The sequence below is a fragment of the Podarcis tiliguerta genome, assembly GCF_965153285.1.
Source record: "Podarcis tiliguerta genome assembly, chromosome: 2".
Lineage (NCBI taxonomy): Eukaryota > Metazoa > Chordata > Lepidosauria > Squamata > Lacertidae > Podarcis > Podarcis tiliguerta.
In genome coordinates, this window is record NC_139535.1 from 44,259,960 (window position 1) to 44,285,694 (window position 25,735).

Below are 25,735 nucleotides of genomic sequence, written 5' to 3' on the forward strand. Positions count from 1 at the left end.
CTCCGGAACAAATTAAGTACTTAACCCGAGGTACCACTGTAATTTAGATAAAGTGCCCCCCCCCCCGTGTGCTAGATTTGATGGTTTGATTATTTTATTTATTTCTGCGTTCCAAAATCTTACTAATTTCAGTTTCCTTCAGGTCAAAAAAATAATCCCTTATATAACAACTGCAAAATTAATAACTTCTATTTGTGTTGATCCATTAAATGATTTACAAAACTACAAGTGAAGAACTCAAGCTATATCCTTGTTCTTCCTTTGTATGGCAGTTATTCTGTCCATGGTGTTTCTTCCTGTTCCTGTAAGATGTTATGTCTTTCTTTCCCCCTGGTTGTTGGTGTTATCCATCATTCCTTGGGCGGAGCTGATATCCCATTGTTGTTCCTGAAATTTCTCCATCGCTCCGTCCTGTACTTTGTTGTTTTGCAACTTTAACAGCTGCAAAAGTCACTCTGTCCCAGTAAATACAGTAACCTGCTGTCACCATTTTCCCTCTCAGCCTGGGAAGAAGAGCAGTCTATAGAACTGCAGATGACTCGGTAAAGAATATGATCGGTTCCTTTGGCAGTTCAGACTCCTTTCATCCTTTCTTCTAACTGAAGATATATGAGCAATTATACTTCCAATTAAATTAAATTCCAAGTCCTCTTAGCGTTATTCAGTTCACTTCATAAATAATAAAGGATGGGGAAGAGTCAGCTCTAAGTTTCCATCATAAACCTTTTGAAAAATAGAGCTTTCCTCCCTTTCCCCCTTTTTTTACACACACAGCTCTGTTTGATGTTCTATTCCATATTTATAATCCAATAGAAGGTACAGAAAGAATGGAATTTTAAAAAAAGAATATCTGGAAAACTATTGTAATAATAAACATCTCCTGGCAGAACTAGAATGATTCTTGTAAAATAAGAAACATAATGTTTTGGGTATCTGATAAAAATAGAGAAAGTAATACAGTAATTTGGAACTGTGTGTGAAAGAACAATAGAAATAATAATACAATGAGTCTAATCGGAAGTCAAATGTGTTTATTTTTTCTTTAAATTCTTTTTAAATGAATTTTCTTTCTTTCTTTTTCTTTTCTTTTCTTTCCCCTTCTTCCTCCTTTGGTGTTTTATTTTCTTCTCACTTTCTTCTTTTGGTCTTTTCTTTCTGATTTGCTAAGAAAGAGGTGAAATTAAATATGAAAAGTTGACTAACTCAAAGTGATGTTTTGTAGTTTGTTAACTATTGTTAAAGATAGTCAACTGTAATGAACTGATGTATTAGTTACTGCTGATTTATTGCTATTGTTGAAATATATATACATATATATATATGCTTTCGTAGATTTTCACGGGTACAGGAATGCAGGTTTTGGTGTCCTCGGGTGTCTTCCCGTGTAAAAGTTGGGGTGTCTAGGCGACGTTTCGACGAGGTCTCACTCGTCATCTTCAGGCTGGTGCTTTCGGCTTCTTGTTACTGGAACAGAGCAGGATCTCAGTGTTTGAGTTCCTATAAATACTGTTGAGGAGGTGTGGTGTATAGCCTCCAATGTTCTGGGCAGAGAGGAGGTTCCCAGGCTAGTGTGCCTTTCCCTCAAGTAATTAAGGAACAAAAGAAGAAAAGGCACACTAGCCTGGGAACCTCCTCTCTGCCCAGAACATTGGAGGCTATACACCACACCTCCTCAACAGTATTTATAGGAACTCAAACACTGAGATCCTGCTCTGTTCCAGTAACAAGAAGCCGAAAGCACCAGCCTGAAGATGACGAGTGAGACCTCGTCGAAACGTCGCCTAGACACCCCAACTTTTACACGGGAAGACACCCGAGGACACCAAAACCTGCATATATATATATAAGCCAAGCCAGAGCACAACCAAGTGCAGTACAGCCATCTTCTCAGAAAAACTCTTCACAAAGTTCAAGAGTTCAAGACACGAAGGCTTTAGCAACTAATCCACACCTAATGACCCACCTAAGTGGGATTCAGGAAATCACTCAAGAAATCACTCAAGATATCCCTCAAGTAATTAAGGAACAAAAGAAGAAAAGGCATATATATATATATATATATATTCGAATTTCTTCCACTCTTGCTTGTACAAATATAATTTGAACTAATTCAGAGGAGGGTTGTCAAATCATAAATTTAGAGAAGAAAACTTTAACGAAAGAAGCCATAGGCTCCCCTCCTCCCCACTTTCTTTTGCACCATGTCTTTTGAACTTATCTCAAGTTCAAAGCTTAAAATCTTGTAGCTGATTTCTTCCGCAGTTTGTGATCTCATCTCTTCTAGCATGCACCTGTACTTTAGTCTAATTAATAGGAGAATTGACCTCTAATTAATAGGAGAACCTCTGTTTCTTAATGGCAGCATTGGAGGGTTTTCAGCAGGCGAAGCGCTTTGGCACTCAGCACCTCCCTGTCCCCCGTATTCCATATCGGAGTGAGAGCCGGGTCCTGAGACAAACTGTGTGTGAAACCTGTTCCCCACCCCCATCCCTGGGAGGAATTTTCAGGGATAATTACCCTCAATCATCCTTGTTTTTCCTTCGCCAACCATCTCTCGCTATCGTGGGGGCTGCCTCCAATAAGTCAGAGCGGAACCGGAAGCCTGTTGTTGGCCTTTTAAATCTGCCTGTTAGACTGAAATGTGACTGCTGTTGTCATTTTGAAATCTGCAGCATATAGGCCAGCAGCTTCATGGTTGATATTCAAAACTTCCAGACATGCAAAGATGGGCAGAGGGAAGGGCAGACAAAGCAAGCTGATACCACAGTTTCTTTTCACTCTCCATTAAGCACCGGTTTATTACTGTTCTTTTTTGGAGAATGGGTATGTGTCTCTGTTCAGAGGTTCCCTTTCCCTTTTAGCTCCTGTCTGTGTCACTGATGTGATTAAGAAGTAAAGATTTCCACATAGACAAATTTTTACATGCACAGACCTCGGAAATATTATTATAGAAGATACTCCTTATACACTGATTCCTGGAGCTGCTAGCAGTGTCAGAAACCACAAGTGGGGGAAGTGCTGTTACACTCATGTCCTGCTTCCCATATGCATCTGATTGGGCACTGTGAGAGCAGGATGCTGGACTGCATAGCTCTTATCCTAATTCTGCAGGGCTTTTCTTCTGATGTCCTGTTCCCAGAGTTCAGTAACCATGCTGTGTAAGAGCTGTTCAACAGTGGAACGGTCTCCCTTGGGAGGCAGTGGACTCTCCTTTCTTGGAGGTTTTTAAGTAGAGGTTGGATGCCCATCTGTCATCTATGCTTTAGTTGTGATTCCTGCAATGCACGGGAGTTGGACTGGATGTCCATTGGGATCTCTTCCAAAGCTACAATTCTATGAAATACTCGTCTCACCATATTGATAAGTCAATGATTGCTCAGCTGCCCCAAAACCTAGAATAATGTTTTCAATCAACAATAATAAATTTATGTGGCTTCTTTTTGCCCTGAAGCTTATCATGTACATCTGCAACATGGTCCATAGGGATGACTGTATGTTGCAACAATAAAGATACTACAAGGCTCTTGATTATTTTCAAGAAGATGTCATTCAAAATCCAGATTGACTCCAAACTAGCATTAAGCCAGTGGCTACCATGGGGATGCCTCGATTTATTTAACTCATTTATATACAGCTTTCTATCAATAGATCTTGAAGGATTTGGGTCTACACAGGAGATCTAGGAGGAGATGCCATGAGTTAGAAAATGAGAGGATGAAATGAATCATTAAGTATGGGTACTTGCACAGCTTCTAGTGATGGGGGTGATTTAAAAGAGGTATATTCCATATTTAGGCAGAACTTCTAAAGCAGTTTACAGTTTTGTTAGCAAGCATAGCATTAATAGAATCATAAGTAACATTATGAGTTCAAATACCCATAAAGACATAGTTTGCTACCTTTCCCCATCAGAGATATAGTAAGTACTGCAATTGACTCACTTGGGCTTAGGCTCTGAAAAGTTTGTTTCTTTATCCATATGTCTGAGACTAATCAGTGTATTAATACGAGTCAAGTCAGAAGAAAGGGCAAGAAACATTGATTTTGGTGTCATTGCAACCATTAATGGTAGAGTAATGGCCAACATTAAGGCAAAACCTGGAAGTATATTCTGAAGAATGCAGTCTCTCAATGTGTGTGCTTTGCTGTAGAATATAGCATGATGAACGAACAGAGTCTCCAATATAATAAAATATGTCATGGCGAAAAAATTAATTTATAGATATGGAGCTAGTAATATCTATATAGGGGGAGTCCAGATTTAATTACGACCATAGCTGATTGATCTTTAAGTACACATCAGTCCTTAGGATCAGTTTTCCCTATTTTATTTAACTATGCATATCTAGATGCCCATACATATATGAGATGCATCATATAATCAATTCATTTTATTAATAAACATCTTAATTGAATAATACATTTTATTAATATACATATTAATATAATGCATTATTTTAACAAATAATGTTATATCGGGGGGCCTTTTGACCTTTCCTACTGAATAAAAATGGGAAATACATACTTTACAACTGCAACATAAAGCTTAGAATATTTTTAACCTGAACCTTTAAATTGGCAAAATATATGGAAGGAATTTTAAATTAGTTTGACCAAATGTTTTGAATGGCTTTCATTTAGTTGGAAGTTAAATTTCCCCATGTTCAATTATAGCAGCATCTCATATATGCTTGACTCTTCCTCCAACACTGTATGATAATTGGGCTATGTTTTGCTTGTATATTAGGCAGATGTGATGTGTTTTTTAAAATATCCATGGCATCCCTGTTCAAATGCCTTCTTCTATAGACCTGGAGATGCAAAGTACAGTGAGGCTTTCTCTGAAACAGGGATTCACAACTCATACAATCTGACTTTTTTCTTTTTTTAATCTGCTAACCTTTCTCCTTCTTTGCAACCCATATTGTTCCATCCCTCCCATCCCTGTTCACCTTCTTTCTCAGCATTCTGTAGAGCACGTTCCACAAGGGGGTCTAGAAATAGACTGGGGAGGGAGGACCATGGGCCTTAGGTATGCAGGCCTCATTCACTTCCTGCTGTAGTGGGGTGAATGCTAGGAGTACAGTGGTACCTTGGGTTACATACGCTTCAGGTTACATACGCTTCAGGTTACAGACTCTGCTAACCCAGAAATATTACCTCAGGTTAAGAACTTTGCTTCAGGATGACAACAGAAATCATGCTCTGGCGGTGCAGTGGCAGCAGGAGGCCCCATTAGCTAAAGTGGTGCTTCAGGTTAAGAACAGTTTCAGGTTAAGAATGGACCTCCAGAACGAATTAAGTACTTAACAGGAGTGTTTGCAGGGCAGCGGCTGAAGAAGGAGCCAAAAGGGGTTTCTTGTGTGTGTGATTCTTGTGGCTGATTAGCTGATTTCCCTGGTCAAAGGTCAGAGGGGGCAGGGTTTCTGTTGAGGCAGGTGATTAGCTGTGGGAGGAGCTTATCAGTGTTTGCAGGGCAGCGGCTGAAGAAGGAGCCAAAAGGGGTTTCTTGTGTGTGTGATTCTTGTGGCTGATTAGCTGATTTCCCTGGTCAAAGGTCAGAGGGGGCAGGGTTTCTGTTGAGGCAGGTGATTAGCTGTGGGAGGAGCTTATCAGTGTTTGCAGGGCAGCGGCTGAAGAAGGAGCCAAAAGGGGTTTCTTGTGTGTGTGATTCTTGTGGCTGATTAGCTGATTTCCCTGGTCAAAGGTCAGAGGGGGCAGGGTTTCTGTTGAGGCAGGTGATTAGCTGTGGGAGGAGCTTATCAGTGTTTGCAGGGCAGCGGCGCGCGCCTATCGGCGCGCGCAGTTTGAACCATTTTTTACATTTAGGGGAGCTAGTCTCAAGCCCAAAGACACATTCTCAAGATGGAGGGGGAGGGAACAGCTGCAGTCGCCTGCGGTTCCTGCGCAATGTTTGCCATCTTGCCAAAGGTTGCAGGCAGCTTTACGTGCAGCAATTGCATGTTGATTGCCCTCCTAAAAGACAAAGTCCAGCAACTGGAGGAACGTGTAGCTACGCTCCAAAGAATTAGAGAGCTGGAGCTCTTCTTGGAAGCAACAGAGCACACCGTCTCCACCAAGGAGGAGACAGGGGACTCCCCTGAGAAGGAGGCTAGTTCACCAACACAGGAGCCCGATATGTGGAGAAACGTGACTCAAAGAAGTAGGAGGCCCAGGGTTCGCTCTGATTGTCTAGAAATACACAATCGCTTTGAGGTCCTCTCCCCTAGCATGGAAGACGAAGAGCAGACTCCATTTGAGGATCTCTCCCTCATTACAGTCGATCACGTATATGAAGATGAGCAGCAAAGTCAGTCCTCAGGGAATGTGCAGGCGACCTTGGAACGGACCGCTCACGGAAGAACCCTGACCAAACCTAAGAGAAGGCGTGTAGTGGTGATAGGGGATTCCCTACTGAGGGGAACAGAAGCAGTGATCTGTGGGCCTGACAAGATGTCTCGGGAAGTGTGCTGTCTCCCCGGGGCTAAGATCCAAGATGTAACTGAACGACTGCCAGGAATCATAAAACCCACTGACAAATACCCCTTCCTCTTGGTTCATGTGGGAACCAATGACACTGCAAGCAATAGCCTCCAGAAGATCAAAAGAGACTACGAGGCTCTGGGCAGGAAATTGAAGCAATTAAATGCACAAATCGTCATCTCATCTGTCCTCCCAGTTGAACGACGTGGCCCAGGGAGAGAGAGGAAAATAGTGGAAGTAAACAGCTGGCTTCGCAAATGGTGTAAACAGGAACGGTTTGGATTCTTAGATCACGGACTGCAGTTTCTTGAGGATGGACTTCTGGCAAGCGATGGGCTGCACCTCACAACGGTTGGGAGGAATGTTTTTGCCAAAAAACTAAGAAACCTCATCAGGAGGGCTTTAAACTGACTAATGTGGGGGAGGGAGACAATGCTCCTGAAGGTAGGAGTCTATTAATTGATGAAGATGATCATCCAAATGTCATAGACCAAATGGAGCAAACAGCAAGCAGACCTAGTGGTGGGAGGAAAAAATCCTTAAATAAGAGACACGGGGGAATGACTAATGGACTTCAATGTCTGTACACTAATGCACAAAGCATGGGAAATAAACAAGATGAGCTTGAGCTCTTGGTACAGCAAACTAAATATGACATAATAGGCATCACTGAAACCTGGTGGGACAAGTCCCACGATTGGAATGTAAAAATGGAGGGATACAATCTATTTCAGAGAAACAGACCAGACAAGAAAGGAGGAGGAGTGGCGTTATATGTCAGGGATGTGTATACCTGTGAAGAGATCCAAGATTTAGAACCTCAAAGCCAAAGTGAGAGCATTTGGGTCAAAATTAAGGGAGAGAAGAATAATAGTGACCTCATTGTGGGAGTTTACTATAGATCCCCAAGCCAAACGGAGGACATAGATGATGCCTTCCTGGAACAGATGGCCAAGCATGCAAAAGGAAGGGAGATAGTAGTAATGGGGGACTTCAATTACCCAGATATTTGTTGGAGGTCAAACTCAGCCAAGAGCATAAGGTCAAACAGATTCCTCACTGGCCTTGCAGACAACTTCATTGTCCAGAAAGTGGGAGAAGCAACAAGAGGAACAGCCATTTTAGATCTGGTCCTAACCAATGTCGATGACCTGGTTAATGGGGTAGAAGTGGAAGGATCATTAGGCGCAAGTGATCATGCTCTTCTGAAGTTTACTATACAACGGAAAGGAGCAGCCAAGCATACTAGGACTCAATTTCTTGACTTTAAGAAAGCCGACTTCATGAAACTTAGGGAAGTGCTGGGTGAGATCCCATGGACAGTAATACTAAAAGGAAAGGGAGTTCATGATGGCTGGGAGTTTGTTAAGAGGGAGATAGTAAAAGCACAACTTCAGGCAATACCAATGAGACGGAAACATGGAAGGTGCCTAAAGAAGCCAGGGTGGCTATCTAAAGAACTTTTAACTGAGTTAAGATTAAAAAAGGATGTGTACAAAAAATGGAAAAGGGGGGAAACCACCAAAGAGGAATTCAAACAAATAGCCAGCACGTGTAGACACAAAGTCAGAAAAGCTAAAGCACAGAATGAACTCAGGCTTGCTAGAGAGGTTAAAAGCAACAAAAAAGGCTTTTATGGGTATGTTCGTAGCAAAAGGAAGAACAAAGAAACAGTGGGGTCACTCAGAGGAGAAGATGGTGAAATGCAAACAGGAGACACAGAAAGGGCTGAACTCCTCAATGCCTTCTTTGCCTCAGTCTTCTCCGATAAAGAAAACAATGCCCGACCTGAAGAATTTGGAGGAAATGATTCAGCAGAGGAAACACAGCCCAGAATAACTAAGGAGATAGTACAAGAATACTTGGCTAGTTTAGATGTATTCAAGTCTCCAGGGCCAGATGAACTGCATCCAAGAGTATTAAAAGAACTGGCAGATGTGATCTCAGAACCACTGGCAATCATCTTTGAGAATTCCTGGAGAACAGGTGAAGTCCCGGCAGACTGGAGGAGGGCAAATGTTGTCCCTATTTTCAAAAAGGGGAAAAGAGAGGACCCAAATAATTACCGCCCAGTCAGTCTAACATCAATACCAGGGAAGATTCTGGAGCAGATCATTAAGCAAACAATCTGTGAGCACCTAGAAAGGAATGCTGTGATCACCAATAGTCAGCATGGATTTCTGAAAAATAAGTCATGTCAGACTAACCTGATCTCATTTTTTGACAGAATTACAAGCCTGGTAGATGAAGGGAACGCAGTGGATGTAGTCTACCTTGATTTCAGCAAGGCATTTGACAAGGTGCCCCATGATATTCTTGTAAAGAAGCTGGTAAAATGCGGTCTTGACTATGCTACCACTCAGTGGATTTGTAACTGGCTGACTGACCGGACCCAAAGGGTGCTCATCAATGGTTCCTCTTCATCCTGGAGAAGAGTGACTAGTGGGGTGCCACAGGGTTCTGTCTTGGGCCCGGTCTTATTCAACATCTTTATCAACGACTTGGATGATGGACTCAAGGGCATCCTGATCAAATTTGCAGATGACACCAAACTGGGAGGGGTGGCTAACACCCCAGAAGACAGGATCACACTTCAAAACGACCTTGACAGATTAGAGAACTGGGCCAAAACAAACAAGATGAATTTTAACAGGGAGAAATGTAAAGTATTGCACTTGGGCAAAAAAAATGAGAGGCACAAATACAAGATGGGTGACACCTGGCTTGAGAGCAGTACATGTGAAAAGGATCTAGGAGTCTTGGTTGACCACAAACTTGACATGAGCCAACAGTGTGACGCGGCAGCTAAAAAAGCCAATGCAATTCTGGGCTGCATCAATAGGAGTATAGCATCTAGATCAAGGGAAGTTATAGTGCCACTGTATTCTGCTCTGGTCAGACCTCACCTGGAGTACTGTGTCCAGTTCTGGGCACCACAGTTCAAGAAGGACACTGACAAACTAGAATGTGTACAGAGGAGGGCAACCAAAATGGTCAAAGGCCTGGAAACAATGCCTTATGAGGATCGGCTAAGGGAGCTGGGCATGTTTAGCCTGGAGAAGAGGAGGTTAAGGGGTGATATGATAGCCATGTTCAAATATATAAAAGGATGTCACATAGAGGAGGGAGAAAGGTTGTTTTCTGCTGCTCCAGAGAAGCGGACACGGAGCAATGGATACAAACTACAAGAAAGAAGATTCCACCTAAACATTAGGAAGAACTTCCTGACAGTAAGAGCTGTTCGACAGTGGAATTTGCTGCCAAGGAGTGTGGTGGAGTCTCCTTCTTTGGAGGTCTTTAAGCAGAGGCTTGACAACCATATGTCAGGAGTGCTCTGATGGTGTTTCCTGCTTGGCAGGGGGTTGGACTCGATGACCCTTGTGGTCTCTTCCAACTCTATGATTCTATGATTCTATGATTCTATGATTCTACCACTGTATTACTGTTTGGAGAACTAGAATTGTAACGTTAAAGGCAGATTTCATTCAAACTAAAAATGGGAACTTATTAATTTTACTTCGTTACATTTCCCCTCTTTCCTTTCTTCTTTCACGGAATCCAAAGTAGCCCACCTAGATACTGGCTAGAAGCAGACCTGCTCAGCTCCAACAGGGTGGCATCTTCATTTGCCTTCAGGCAATACCCTGGGGCATAGTACATTCCAACAGCACGTGAATTGCCTGTGTTCTTCTGCAGTGGTATGGCATGCCCTAAAATTAGCTAAATGAGGAAAGTAAACCCTGTGTTAACCTAGTTTCTGTTTCCCTGTTTTGTTAAAAAAAAAAGTGCACTTGGATTTTGGGCAGTTCTACATGCCGGTATTATCATCACCACCATGTTGTGTACGCTAATAATTCAGTACACCTGATCCATGTAAGCCACAGTGAAAGGATTAATATTGATAGGCAAAACATTGCATTGCATTCATTGCACAGCAGCTGCTTTCTGCACTAAAGCTCTGGACAGGAAATGTGGTAAGTTCCTGAGCAAATGTGTCTGATAGCCTGTCTTGCTCTGGGGACTCCAGAATGTTGTTGACATCACTTAACCAGAAATGACACAGTTGAAGTAATTAATATAACTAGCTTTGGGGAATAAAGGAGGACCAGCAATGTCACAAGAAGAGTCTTAAGTGGAGCACTTGAGAGGCTGCTTCCACTCCCACCCCAATTTCAATTTTCTTTACTCTTTTTAAAACCAGGATAAGGATTCTTGATCACATTGACGTGTGCTGTTTTCTGGGCACTTCCTGGTGTGATGTAGGCATTCGTAATGTAGAGAGGTACATTGTTGCAAGTTTGATGAGGCCTCTTCAAAGGACTAAGCTGCTCTTTATAATTATGAGTAGAAACCTCTTGAAAACACTAATCCAGGTTTTCATTTGCTCTATTGCACCTCTTCATCTCCTAAACTAGTGTCTTTTTGTAGTTTGCATAACAATTATTTTTCAATAGCATTTTTCAGTGTTCCTTTTATATTGCACTCTGTTCAAAATAAACCTTTTCTCTGTAGTCATTGCAACAGTAGCTGACTACTGTGATGATAATTGGCAAGAGCTTCATTATATGAAGGCAGGTCATTGATCTGTCTAATCCAGCAGTCTTCAGTCTATTAGACTCAGATCCTCCTTTAATCCAAACATGTGTTTGGAGGCCTGCTCATTAATTTCCCCTCCATATATTTGTATGTGGTAGTGCTGCTGTTGCAACCCATCCTTTGTGGAGGATAAGGCTCTTAATGGCTACTAGCCATTAATGGCTACTATGTTCTGCTTCCACTATCAGAGGCGGCTTGTCTCTGAATACCAGTTGGTGGTGGTGGTGGTGGGGCTGTTGTTCTCAGGTCCTGTTTCTGGGCTTTTCAGAGATATTTGGTAGGCCACTGGGAGTATAGGATGTTGGACGAGGTGAGGAGAGGGAGACTTTCTGTTCTTCATCAGGCAATGGCATTCCCACCTGCCTTGCTCCACCCTCCAGCCCTGGAAGCCTTTCCCAGACCATGACTTTGAGAACAGCAGCAGCAGAAGAGCAAAGTTCAGGGATAACGTTTTATAAGTTGTGCGTCCTTGTTTCTCAATTTGTTATTTTTACATGGTTTTGTATGTTTTGTGGTATTTTATGCATTGCGATTTGCTGTTATTTTTATTGATTTTAGATCGGCAATTCTTTATTGTGGTTGATAAGTGTAAACTGTTTAATTATTATTTGCTGAAGTTTAATTTTACTGTTTACTATTAGATTCTGATGGATTGTTGAATGTTGCTTTGTTTGATATAAGTTGTTGATTTTAAAGTTATTGTGACTTTTTATATTGGATCAGATTGCTACTATTATTTTATTATGGTTTTATATGTGTTGGAAGCTGCCCGGAGAGCCTGGGGCAACCCAGCCAGATGGGTGGAGTATAATTATAGTTATAATTATAATTAGCCCTGGAGAGACCCACCAGGGTTCTTCTTATGCTCTTATCAAGTCATGAGCCAATAATGGGCCTGAACACACCAGTTGAAAACCAGTGGTCTAACCTGATGTGGGATGCGGGTGGCGCTGTAGGTTAAACCACAGAGCCTAGGACTTGCCGATCAGAAGGTCGGCGGTTTGAATCCCCGCAATGGGGTGAGCTCCCGTTGCTCGGTCCCAGCTCCTGCCCACCTAGCAGTTTGAAAGCACGTCAAAGTGCAAGTAGATAAATAGGTACCACTCTGGCAGGAAGGTAAACGGCGTTTCCGTGCACTGCTCTGGTTCACCAGAAGCAGCTTGGTCATGCTGGCCACATAACCCAGTAGCTGTAGGCCGGCTCCCTCAGCCAATAAAGCAAGATGAGCACCGCAACCCCAGAGTCAGTCACGACTGGATCTAATGGTCAGGGGTCCCTTTACCTTTAACCTGATGCCAATTATTTTTACTGCTGTCCAAGGTCTCTGAAGAGAGGTATTTCCCAGCCTATTACCTGAGATCCTTCAGTGTGAGTCATTGAACTTGGGACCCTGGGCATGAAAAACCATTTGTGCACAGCATCCAGATTATTTCACAGAATGATAGGTTCTCCATTCTTTTGCCATGATCACTGCTCTTTTTCACTCAGCTTAGTTTGAGTATTGATGCTGGGGTAGAGATGCCATTCCATGCCACTTTAGCTTGTCTTTACCCATAAGTCTCCTATTTCTGCCTTAATCTGTGATTATTATTTTTAAATCACAACTTTAAAAGAATACATATTTTAAATTGTATTTTCTCTCAAAATACACATGTTAAGTTTTTTTTAACCTGAAAGAATTGTTGCAGATGGTCATCTGTCCTGTATGATCTAGTTGAGATTTCTGCAATGCAGAGGATTAGATTGGATGACCCCATAATTCTAGGAAATGTGAATACTGGTGGATTACTGAGTTCTTATCTACACATTAGTCAAGAGGCAATGATAAGGTCAATTCATAATGGAATACAGAAAAACAGATACTTGAGAAATTCGGTGTTGAAATACAGTTGATCACATCAAATTGTTTTTCCTTAAGTTATCCACTGTTTCTATAATGGAAAGATGAAGAGAAATAAATTATTGATATTTTTAAAAATCCAAATAATTATCCAATTTAATGGCATTATTCTTAATTTACTCTAATTTTGGCAGACTGATACTTTGCTGTGCATTCTATTTAGACCCCCCCCCCCCCCGTGAGAAAATGGGCAGTAACAAACAACTAATGGGCACATTTGTGTGTAAAATACTGAAATGAAAATACTGATTAACCTTCTTAACTTTTAAAGATAGTGTTCCTGAAAGTAAGAAATGCCTCATTCCACGTCACTCTTTTATGGAGTCTTATTTTATGCTGTAAGGCATCAATGTCATTGAGCATTTATTAGAAACCTGAACACACATGACTGAATAATTGTGTGTCTTCTCTGTCTTTTGTCCAATGAAAACTGACAAGAAGGAGCTTATTAGCTTTTGATAATGTCTCTCTGACTGACATTGCTGACGTTGTATATGGGAGATCTCAGCCTGGATACTTCTAAAAGAAGAAATGACATGAAAGTGATTGATTTTAGCGATTTTGCAAGTGTGTGCCCATGTTCAAGCACAACTGCCATACTATTTTAATTGGTTAACTGGACTGGTAATAAAAAAGTGGAAAGGAGATATGGAAATATTCTATATTAGTGCTAAATCGTAGGAATGAGAGAGGCCCAGGCATATCTTATATAGAGATGAATAACCTAATCGAGTGAAGGCTTTCTATTCATTGAAGCCTATTGTTTTTGGAGATGAAAGACAGTTGCCATGTGATGAACACTTCAGCTGACCAGGTTATCATATTTTATTAGCTATCAGGGATTGTCTCAGTTCACTTACTCGGTCTTCACTTCCTTTGCCCTCTTCTCTTCCTGCTACTGAGCAGTGTTATATCCTGAGGTGGAAGCAGAATAGAATAATAGTTGTGAATGTGTCTGCATAAACCCTGAAATCCAGAGATGAAGTTCTGGGCTGAGAACTTAAGCAGCTTCATATCCTTGCTCTAATCAAGTGTGATGCTTTGCTGTCACCATCAGCCTTGGTAACAAATAAACTTGGCATGTGATGCAGAGCTTAGGAGGTGCAGGGTGCCTTAAATTGAAAAGTTTTTTTGGGTCTTGTTCCAAAGCCACCTGTTAGAGTTTCGTCATCAGATTTGCTCAGACCAGAAGTCAAGAAGGAAGTTTTGAAAAAGCAACATTGCATTGCAAGGGTTAGGTATTTTTATCTAGTTTTCTGAAACCAGTAATTTGGAGCTTTATTTTTTTTTAAAAGTTGAGAGTGGTTTTGTCTTTTTGTTTGTTTGCCCCAATACATGGACTATAGCATCTTTTTTCCTAGTGAGAAGGGATTTCAGGGCTAGAGAGACATGGTAACAACAACAACAATCCATAAACACCTTTTAACTTTTTTGTTCCTCATAAAAGCATTTGATTAGCTATTGACTATGCAAGATCAAAAATCAGTAAGAAAATCTGTTTTACTATGCCCCTAAACATGTTTGCTTTTCCCTTTTCATTTCTTGGGGTTTTTTGTTTGTTTGTTTGTTTGTTTGTTTGTTTTAAAATGAAGCAGTAGCAATGTTTTAAGGCCATAAATTGAATTTGGACATTTTCTGTGGAGGTGATTACCACTAGCGAACCACAGGAAAGGCATACTTTGATTTCTTCCCTATTTTTGCTCCATATTATACTAAATTTTACTAAAGGATGCCTTGTGAGAGGGTTCCATAGTTCACATTTGATGACAATGAGTGAAATATGCAAATTAGATAGTTGTAACTATACCATAAGAGGTTGCTGTGTACTGAATTGATTTTAGAGAAACAGTGAAACATACACCATCCATAAAGAGATTCACGAACCATCCAAATGTATACTTCATCAGCTCAGTAAAACGGAAGACTTTTTATGGCAGTGTGCACTTCATCAGTTGCAAGAACATAATATGAAAACGATTATTTCCTCAGCATTTGTAATCTTGACTGAAAATTCACATTGCCTTTTTCATGTTGTCTGCAGTGTTCGGAGCCACAGAAGCTGTTTAACATTGCAAGTGAACTTCTTCATACGGAAGAAGCTTATGTTAAAAGGCTTCATCTTCTGGATCAGGTAAGTCTACTTCTATATGGGAAATTGGCCTTGCTAAAAACTTGTAAGAAAACTTAATTTTTCTCTACTAGAGCAGTTCTAGTATGTCTGTATAGCTGATGGTAGTTATTTTGGACAATTAACTTCCTCAAAAGTCAAATTTATCTGTAATAGCTGAGTCAGATGTCTGTTGTCTTTTAAATAATTGTGCAATGTCTTGTGCGGAAGTAGAAAAATATATAATTGGACCACATTGTAAAGAAACCTTTCCATTTAGCCTCTTTCTTTCTTTCACTAGTTTTTTTGTCTAGCCAAATGTTAATTAAGAATGATACTTGAAAATATTTGTAAAGCACCTTTATATGTTAAATCCATGATTTTTCTTTAGTTGGCTTTCACTCTAAATGGCTAACAACAAATGGCTTTGAAATAAGCAGGTGGCAGATTTATTGGAAATATATATGGATGTCTTTAGTTGAGGAGTCCTTCTAACCAGCTAGACATGTCTCTTGAATACATCTTGGGGAGAAATTCAAAAATCCATATCCGTTATCTGTCAACATCCAGCTGCTTAAATTAGTATAAATAATATACTTTTGGTTCTGATGTTGTGTGTGTGTTTTGGTGCAGGTTTTTTGCACTAAATTGTTTGAGGCGGGGATTCCACCTGATGTGGTAACAGGAATCTTTTCAAATATTTCTTCCATCTATCGCTTCCACGAACAGTTTCTTCTGCCTGAGCTCAAAACAAGGATTACAGATGAGTGGTGGGTAAATGAAGGACTACAAACAAATGTTTCTATGTTAAGAATTTCCTAGAAACTAAAAACGTCCACTTCTGTAACATGCTAGCACAACAAAATATAATGCACGGTTATTGGTATGTATCTGTATGTCACATCTTAACACTCCTGAGTGTTCCATGAACTTTACAGAATAAAGTTCAGGAGATGGCCCTCCTGAAATAGTTCCACCATGTGGTTTCACTGGCTTTGAAACCCCTGCTGCATCTGAAACTATGGCACCTACTAAGCCTCGCCCACATTAGCACAAGCTTCTATCTTGTTTTGCTTTCCTTTGTCTTTTGAGAGGCAGGGATCAGCAGCTGGTGCAGGAACAATGCTCTTTCTCATTGTTTTCAGTGTTAGGCACTGTTCCATGCTTGCATCTGAACTGCATGCTTGGAGCTAGCCTCAGGGAAGCCCATCTTTGTGAAAGCTCCATTTCCAAATCTAGCATACAAAGCCTTGGGTCAAAGCCTTGGCTGGGAAATAGAATTGCACCATAAGCACACAAATGTCTTTGGTAAAAGTATTCCCTAATAAGAATTCATACGTGGAGATAGCTATCTGTTTAGTTTTTTGTGACTAATTCACATCCGCAACCAAAAATGCAGTGAGGCCTGCGCTCAGGCCCCTTTGACGTGTCCTTTAAAAAGATATTGTATACTTCGCTTATTGAAAAACATATATTTAGATCGTTAAAAAGTTTTGGTCGAGTTTCTGTAAGGCAGGGGTGTCCAACAGGTCGACCGGGATCCCCGGGAGGTTGCAGTCAATCGCTGTCAATTGTGGGCTCATTTCCCTTTGCTTTTGCCTAAGAGCACCTGGCCCTGGCCCCTCTCCCCTGCCTGTATTTTTTCCTGATCTCTGTAACGTAAGACAGACTTTTTGCTGTTCTGCTAAATGTTTCCCATTCACGCTAAAAGTCCCACGCCAAAAAACGGAACCCCAACAAAATGGGGCGTTTCCCCTCCCTAAAAAAGCTCAACAACTTTGACTGGAGTGGTAGATCACTGCCAGATTTTAATTCTGAAAGTAGATCGCAGTCTCTCGGGAGTTGGCCTCCCCTGCTCTAAGGAAATAAAGCTGTCCTTGGGTAAGAGGACAGCTCCTCATAAGGATGAGAACCTGGTTAAAAGACAGGCAAAAGATACGTATAAACGAATTTTCATAATGAACAGAGGTGTAACCATGGCTGTCCCTCATGAATCTTCATTGCTGTTTAACTTGTTCTCGAAAAATGTGAATAATGTGATAGCAGCCATAAGACACCAAATCATTCAGATTGGTCAGTCCCGGGTATTAAAGCATGGGAAAGAGAATAAAGTTTAATAGAGGACGGGAATACAGTTTCCTAAGCATTTATGAAACAACAGCATCAGTCCTTGAGAAGGGGCAGGGTGATTGTTGCTCCCTGCTTGCAATAATGCTGTACTTGCTAGGATGGGGCGGGGTGAGATCAGAGGAGCTGCAGCTTGGCAACAGGGCATTTTTGTGCCTGTGGGGCCATCACTGCCATTCTAGAGCTCCCCATCTTCATTACTGCCAGCTCCAATGCCAGGAGGCTGCTGCTGCTGCTCCCCCCATACACCACTGCTGTGGAGACTCCAACTGGTGTTTGCCTGTAGAATTGTAGAGTTGGAAGGCACCCCGGGGCCACCTAGTCCAACCCCCTGCAAAGCAGGAATCTTAACACACGATCCCTCATCCAGTGTGAAACGATACTGTGCCCTGCTTAGCTTGGCAAACGTGCTAGCAGCTTTACTGCCACACAACTTGATGCGAGATAATTCAAATATGCACTTTTACAAAACTTGCCATTTTGAATTCCAAATGGTGTAATAATAGAAGCACTTGTTTACAAAAGAATTGAAGTGTTGTTTTCAAACTCGTGTGTTTAATTTTAATGCAAGTGAGTAAGTAGAATTTCCCCCCATCCACATCATTTTAACTATACTTGTAATTTATGAAGATCAATTATATCAGACTGCCTTCAAACATAGGATGTGTAATTGTAGTTGCCAGTTGATGTCATATTTCATTTCCGTGTTTTTCTTTAAATTTGTCTTGTTATTTCTTCTGTCTACAGGAATACAAACCCAAGGCTCGGAGACATCGTCCAAAAACTTGCTCCATTTCTGAAGATGTATGGAGAATATGTAAAGAATTTTGACAGAGCAATGGACATGGTGAACACATGGATGCAGAGATCTGTTCCTTTTAAAGCTGTTATTCAAAACATACAGGTATAAATCATTTGTACTTATCACAGTCCATGCCTTGTTGACATTACACATGCGAGGGAGTGAACCAGAAAAAGTTCCATTCCACACACTTATGGTATCATATACTGGATAGGTCTGCCTGTGTAGCTCTGTAGCCAAGAAAACCTTTTAGGGAAGGCAGGGTTGATTTCAGTGACATGTGATTGTGCCAGCTAGATCTCTGGCCAGCTCATTGGTTTTACACAGAGTATTGCAATAAATATAAACCATTAAATGGGCATATGAAATTTATTATTATAAACTCTGAATTGAAGCCAGGCTTAAAAGAAAAATAACTTCCTTGAAGAAGCCACTTTTTATGGCTTGACTTAGTGTTATGTCTGAACCTGAGATCATTGTTTATTTCTTCTAGACAAGCCGTGAACAGTAAGACCTTGGTTTCAGGTCATGGTTTGTCCAGAGCAAAATAAACCACGATCCTGGATTCAGAAATAACGCTAAGCTAAGCCTGAGTACTGTAAGCTAAGCCTTCAGTAGTAGGACCAGCGGAGAAACAAAGCTTCTACAACCTTCTAACTGGGAACCATCAACATTTGCTGGCTTGCATTAATCCATAGTTTAAGATAAACCTGTTTTTCTCTTCATGCATAGTCATTATATTGATCAATGTATTCCATCATAATTAACTTGCAGACTTTGAGTTGAATCCAATGTTAGTTTTACTTAGAGCAGACTAGTTTAAATTAATAGACATGTGTAACTTAGGTCCATTAATTTCAATGGGCAGGATTTGTCTATTGAGTCCCAGTCAGCAGCAGAAGCCCTGTGCAAGGATTTCTTCCTGCACAGTGAGCCTCCTTCCCTCTCCTCTCCCTGGATGCCCCTCTACGCCTCCCTAAAGTGACTGGTGGTGGTGGGAGGGTGGTCCCGAGAACTCCCAGAACAGTGCATGGTGGGAGGAGACAGGGGATTGTTCTGCCCGGTAAGGTGAAATACTTGCACTGGTGGAATGATCAGAAGAGCTTGGTGTTGACTTCCTTCCATTGGGTCTATTCTGTATACAACACTTCGTACTTGTTTGTTTTGTGATGAATATACCACTGAGAAATAACGAAATAAATAATACTGTTACAGGAAAGGAACATGAATTGGGTAGTAGATATGGAGATGTACTGCTGTACTGGACTGAGCCTAGGTTGAAACCCAAGGTATCAGTAAGAGATGCCTTTGGGCCTGGATCCAGCATGACATAGTAACTAAATGTCATTTCCTCTCCTTCCCCTTTTTATTATGATGATAATTTGTACATCTGAAACACTTTGCTTGATTCTGTATTTACCTTGCCATGACCACCAGCATCTTTATGATAATTTAAAAAACTGACTAATTAAGCATATGAACATCTTTCTACAGTCCTACATCATTAAATGGTTTAAGTATATGGATATGGCAAAATAAAAATAAAAAAATGTTCAGAAAATCAGCCTGCTTTCCTTCAATTACAGAAAGAAGAAATATGTGGAAACTTGACATTACAGCATCACATGCTGGAACCTGTACAGAGAATTCCACGCTATGAGCTTCTCCTAAAGGATTACCTTAAAAAACTTCCTGAAGAGTCACTAGACCGAAAAGATGCTGAAAGTATGTACAGTTTTCATCCACATGGTTCGGCATCATATTCTGTGTGGGGGCATAAATATGCATCATGTTATAGCTTTTCAAAATTAAACCTTTTCCTCTTTTGTCAGAATCTGACAACAACACTCTTTGACTGATGGATTTCTATTGTGGACCTGTTAAACCAAAGATGACATTTCTTTTTTACTTAGTGCACAGCACCTGATACATACCTATTGCATGATAATGATAGTTCCAATCAACTTATTCTGTGTTAGTGAAGCTTCTGACATCAGTTGGCTGAAGTGTCATGATGGCGCATAATGTTTCCTGACATTTCAACTGTTTGCCAGCCAACTTTTTTGAGAGAGAAATTGAATTTCCGATTGGGTAGGATTTCAACTTTACACAGGGACAGAAATAGATAGGTTCCCCATCTGCTGATCTATATCTTTTAAATGCCATAATACATTATTCTATGTGTTACATGTAAAGAACATATCTTTGGCCATTTTCCGCCTAGGTGCTATGAGTTGAATGTAGGATTCTTCCTGTTCAAAAGTATCTAGGCCAGTTCATGCAATCCTCCCACCCACACTCAGCATGTGCTGGGACAGAGAAGCAAGCCTTCCTCCTAATAGCTTGCCATACGCTCAGTCTTACTTGATCTGCTTTGTATGCTTAACTGGCTGAAAGTCTAATGTGATATCAGTTCCCCTGCAGGTTTCCTTCCACAAAGAAAAGTACAGACAAAAGGGGACTTGCAGTGCCTTATGCGGATTCTGGGCAACTGAAGAGAAGCATTTGCTAAAGACAGCTTCCTTCTATATAATGAATATGTGCCTTGGAAGCACACAACCAGAAAAGGCACAAATTATGTTCCAGATGTGAAACACCTTCAGAGAGGTGTTTGAGGCTGGGCTTGAACATCAGGAACCTACATTAACACCAACCATAAATTAAGGAAAAGAAATTCCTGTTCCTGCACAGGAAGTTGTAGAAATAGGGCTGTGCCTAAGCAAAATAACTCTTCATATATTGCATGCTTTCCTCTCTTGGTAATTTACTGGGTAATTTACTGTTGCGCACTGTATACAGGGGACTCTCGACTTACGCGGGAGTTACATTCTGGGTATCACACATAAAACCAAATTCACATATAGTCAAAACACATTGGGTTCAATGGCAGGTAGGATTGCCAAAGTCATTTTTCCTGGAACACCCTCCCTCATTCCCCTTTTTATTTACTTTTTTAATTCTTTTGCCAAGCATGTAAATCTGAATGCACACAAGTTGCTGTGCTACTTATTTCAGATATTATAAATGTGTCCTATGTTAATACTCTTGCATACACACTTGACCCTCACAAGCACAGGAATATGATTCAATGGATTTGTCCTTACAAACCTGTCATTTATGTGCAGCCGCATTTTTGCAGAAATGCTGTACACATCAGGGAAATAAAAAACTGCACTATTAACTGATAATGATCTCGAGAATGTGTAACTGCTGCTGCTTTATTGCAGAATCACTGGAGCTCATTTCTACTGCGGCAAACCATTCAAACGCAGCCATCCGAAAGATGGTGAGTAGAAATTGTGTAACTGAATCATCACCTGAGCCATTAACTGAGCTTCCTATTTGAACCAGTGGTTTTCTCATTACTCCATGAAGACTTAATGTTGGTTTTTCATACTTATTCAAACTATCTAGATCAAACTGAAGTATAAATTAGTGCCTTTCTATAGTTATTATCTATTATTTATGTATATGAGGTCTGTCCCCCCCCCGGCATTTTCTCTCTTGTGACTGATACTAATTTATGTAGCCATTTTCAAAAACTCATCTTTTGTTGTAGTTTTTTTCCTGTGTATTCTAAAAATGTTCATAAGTTTTAAATATTCAGCCATTGTTCTTGCAAATGAAACAGGCCAATTAGGGGGTTTGACCCTATATATGGCAGAGAGCAGGTCCATATATTTACCTTTTTTACCCATATATGAATATGAACATATATGAGATAGGTGTTGTGTGAAATCGCAATTGCCTGTGACCCTAATACCATTTTGGGCGCAGGAGGTATTCTCGTCATTAGGCAAATGAATGCATGGCTCACAATGAGCTATTTATAGTATGGCAAGTGAACATGTTCCTAAGGTATATTCCCACCCTGCCAAACCCAGATTAAAGACCATGCTTCTGTCATTAAGAAGACATATATAAAGACAGTTGTTTATAAGTGAAAATACTATAGGAAATGTAACAATGATGGAATAAGCAGCAGAGCATATTCTTTGCCTACAGAAGTTTCTTAGCTTCTCTAAGTGCTAGTGTTCATGTGGTTGACATCTCAGTTAGTCAAACTCCGAAAGGAGGCTTAGTCTGGTTTCCAAAATGGCAATGACAATGTATGCACTAACTGCAATAAGAACATTTACAAAGATTAGCAATACTTCTTTGTAATCGTGTTGAAACACTGAAAATCCATAAAACTCTGGCTGTGTGTGTGTGTGTGCGCGCACGCATATACACAATACTGAGACAATTTCTATAAGATCCAAGCTTTGTGTATGTGTTTATTTAATAAAATCATCCTGCCTTCTCTTGAAAACATTTTAAAGAAAATGCAAGGTTTGTTTTAGATGTTGCATATTTACTTGTCTAATTTTACCTCCCAGCAACACTTCTGTTTTTGTAAGAAATAATTATAGGCAATGTTTTAAATGAACTCACTTGTTTCTCACTCTGGGCGTTCTTTACAGGAAGTAGTTGTGGCTTCTTCTCTTTCTCAGATTCACAAGTTAGAGGTGTTTTCATCTTTCTTATTGAGACACCATTATTCTTGCACAGGATTAGGGAACATTTGCATTCAAAGGGTCTCTTATCTTGCCAGTGCTCCGAGTGCCAAGTGGATGGGATCAAAGGCTGGCAATAATGACGAAACCATGCAGCTTGCAACACACACATATAGCAAGGCATGGGGAACAGTTTCTAAGGAAGCTGAAGTGTGTAGTTTTAATCCTATCAATGTTTAATTGTTTTTTAATTGTTGTTTTTAGTGGTTCTTAATGTACTTGTAAGCCACCTTTAACTATGTCAGGGAAAATGGGGTGGGGGATTAACAACAACAACAACAACAACATACTAGCTGTACTCATAATAGATCTGTTGAAATCAATAAACATTACTACCTCACGTCCTTCAATGCCAATGGGTCTACCCTGGGAAGAATTTGGTTGTCAGGAAAAATTTAATGGCTGCACTGGAAATTGGTGTACAGACCTTTGTGACACATATAAGGCAGCCCCTGCTTGCTAAAATTCATATGTGGGCATCAGATCCCCATGAAAGTGTCTTTCTCTAGCCTCCAGCTCTTATTACTGCTGCTATGAGGGCTAGAATTTTATCTTCTTTATGATCTTGGGAATCAATTTCCCGACTACTTTGACAGAAGAGCTATTTGGGATTCTGTGGCAATGCAATGAAGTACCAAGAGATGATTAAAATAGAGAGGACTAAATGCTTTATGTTGCTAGAGTGCGTTCTGTTTTCATATTTGCTTTTTTAAGGCTGTGGAAAACCATGGACTTGCACTGTTTATTTCTTCTTTCATGTATTTTTTGTTGGTTCATTGTTTTTTGTTTTTTAATACCAATATTTAGTAATTCTTCAGTAGGTAGCATTTCCCCTGTTAATTAATTGAATTATTTTTTTCTTCTAGTGTGTGTATCGTAAAGCAATAGACAAAGACTAGCTGTTAGCTGAGTTGGCATTTCCTTTTTGTGCTTGTAGGAAAAGATGCACAAGCTGTTAGAAGTGTATGAGCGCCTTGGAGGAGAAGAGGATATTGTTAATCCAGCCAATGAATTGATTAAAGAAGGGCATATTCAGAAACTGTCAGCAAAGAATGGCACCGCTCAGGATAGGTATCTATTTCTGGTGAGTTACTTCATTTCACAGGAGTAAAGTGTTCACCTACTTTGTAGACACAAAGTCTCCTTTGATCTGATTGGTCAGATCTTGCTGGTAGAGTCTGCTCTGTATTGCACATGTATACTCCTTTCACAAAAGCAGGTTCTGTTCTGTTTTAAAGAAAATGTTCTTTCTGTCGCCATACCCGTATTTGATGATGCTTTGGGTTTTGTGTAATTGGCACTTTTATTAGTTTACCCCAGAGTGCTGCCGAATATTAAATAGTCCATAGACATTAACCTGACAAACCCATTGCCACCAGACTTAAGTATAATCTTTTAAATTATCATTAACAGTCACAGGCTCAACAGTGGACAGCGTCAACCATTTTGTGCAAAAAACAGGAGCAGCACTTTGGAAATCTGAGGTCAGGCCCAGCCAGCCATTAGCTGTTGATCTTCTGACATGGCTCTCTGAATATAATATCCACACATAGTTTCTCTCTGTGTGAGACCACATGTGACATAGAAAGCTTTTCTTATTTTTATAGTTCTGCAGAGAATACTACTGAAATATCTGCTGGAAAACACTCTGGCATCTTCCCAGCATGTTGTAGGTTGGTTTTGCACAGGTATATTGTACATTGCAGGTATAGGGCAGGATTCACCTGACTCCTGTGTTGTCACAAGCCCTGCATGAGGATGTTTGCTTGTACAAGGGGTATTTCCCCTCCCTGGAAATTGGCTCTGGGGTGGGTGAGTAGGAGAACAACCAATATAGTGTGTGTGGAGAGGAGGGTGGTGGGGGGTGTCATTCTGTCTGGCAGTGGCATTGAATTTCACTCATAGTTATTGCCAGGCAATTCCCCCCCCCCTCTGTAACCAGGCCTGTGGCCTTTTGTACATGGCCAGGATGTTTTTAATGTGTTTCTTTTTCCTTTTGCTTTTAATGTATTTATTGTGGGGTGTTGTTTGTTTGTCTGTTTGGTTGTAAGTTGCTTTGGGTTGCCCTGGGCAAGATGAAGCGACCAAGAAATTGAATAATAATAATAATAAATCACAATTCATAGAAGGTAGATGATTCACAGTCAAAATCGAGCTTTCCTCAATCCCCCCATGAGCTGTTGCTATAAAAATGAATTCCTGATAAATTTCACACACCACAGTGCTAGAAATTTTAACCTTTATTGGAGAAATGAGCTATAACAACTGATTTTGCAATTAAGGGTGTGGCTATACTTACTGATTTTATAATGAAGGGTGTGTCTGAATAGTAAAGTGATTTCCACATACCATAACAAGAATTTTCGATCAATTGCAGTTTAACAGCATGGTGTTGTACTGCGTGCCCAAACTGAGATTAATAGGCCAGAAATTCAGTGTGCGAGAAAAGATCGATATTGCAGGATTGCAGGTTTGTATCTTGTTTGCTTGCATTTATAATATACTTTTATAACAGTGCTTGGATAGCTCAGTTGGTTAGAGCGTGCTGCCGATAATGCCAAGGTTGCAGGTTCGATCCCCATAAGGGACAGCTGTTTAGTCCTTCATTGCAGAAGTTTGGACTAGTTGATCCTCAGGTTCCCTTCCAACTCTATGATTCTGTGATTCAGGATTTGTCACTCTTGTTGAGAAACAAGCCCTTTGGCCATCCCCAAATGCATAAGCAAAGTAAAACACAGGCAACGTGGAAGGCGGAACATGACATGCTGTTATTGAAGATGGAACTGCAGGAAATGAGTATGCAGTATTGCAGACTTCAACAGGGGGACCGTGCAAACAATAACAACAATAAAGCCACAGTCAGTTTCTCCTTTGGCATTGCAGTTCCATCAGTGCCACTTGAAAGCCGCTGAGCTTAAAACATAGTGGATGTGGACCCATACATTTCTCCGTGCCTAGACAAGTCGCAGATACAGTCTAGGTTAGAGTCCAAGTCTCTTCCACCAACTGCTTCTGCACCTTACAGCTGGCAAACCTTGTTTGTATCTCAGAAAAACCCTTGTGTAAATAATGCCTCTGAAAGCATTGTCATTAAAAAGTAGACACTAGATGTTATTTTTAAACAAACAGTTCATTATTATTAATAGTTGCTGCTGTTTATTTAG

General features: G+C 40.5%; 1 protein-coding gene across 3 annotated transcripts in view; it reads left to right on the forward strand.

Annotated features, from left to right (window-relative positions):
- FGD3 (FYVE, RhoGEF and PH domain containing 3) overlaps positions 1–25,735 on the forward strand; it is a 104,914-nt gene that overhangs the window by 55,163 nt on the left and 24,016 nt on the right. For all 3 annotated transcript variants that reach the window (XM_083421086.1, XM_083421087.1, XM_083421088.1), the window contains 7 exons: positions 15,021–15,110; positions 15,720–15,856; positions 17,961–18,117; positions 19,602–19,740; positions 21,243–21,301; positions 23,509–23,655; positions 24,949–25,041. In XM_083421086.1, the coding sequence (XP_083277212.1) occupies positions 15,021–15,110; positions 15,720–15,856; positions 17,961–18,117; positions 19,602–19,740; positions 21,243–21,301; positions 23,509–23,655; positions 24,949–25,041 (822 nt within the window). The remainder of the gene's footprint in view (positions 1–15,020; positions 15,111–15,719; positions 15,857–17,960; positions 18,118–19,601; positions 19,741–21,242; positions 21,302–23,508; positions 23,656–24,948; positions 25,042–25,735) is intronic.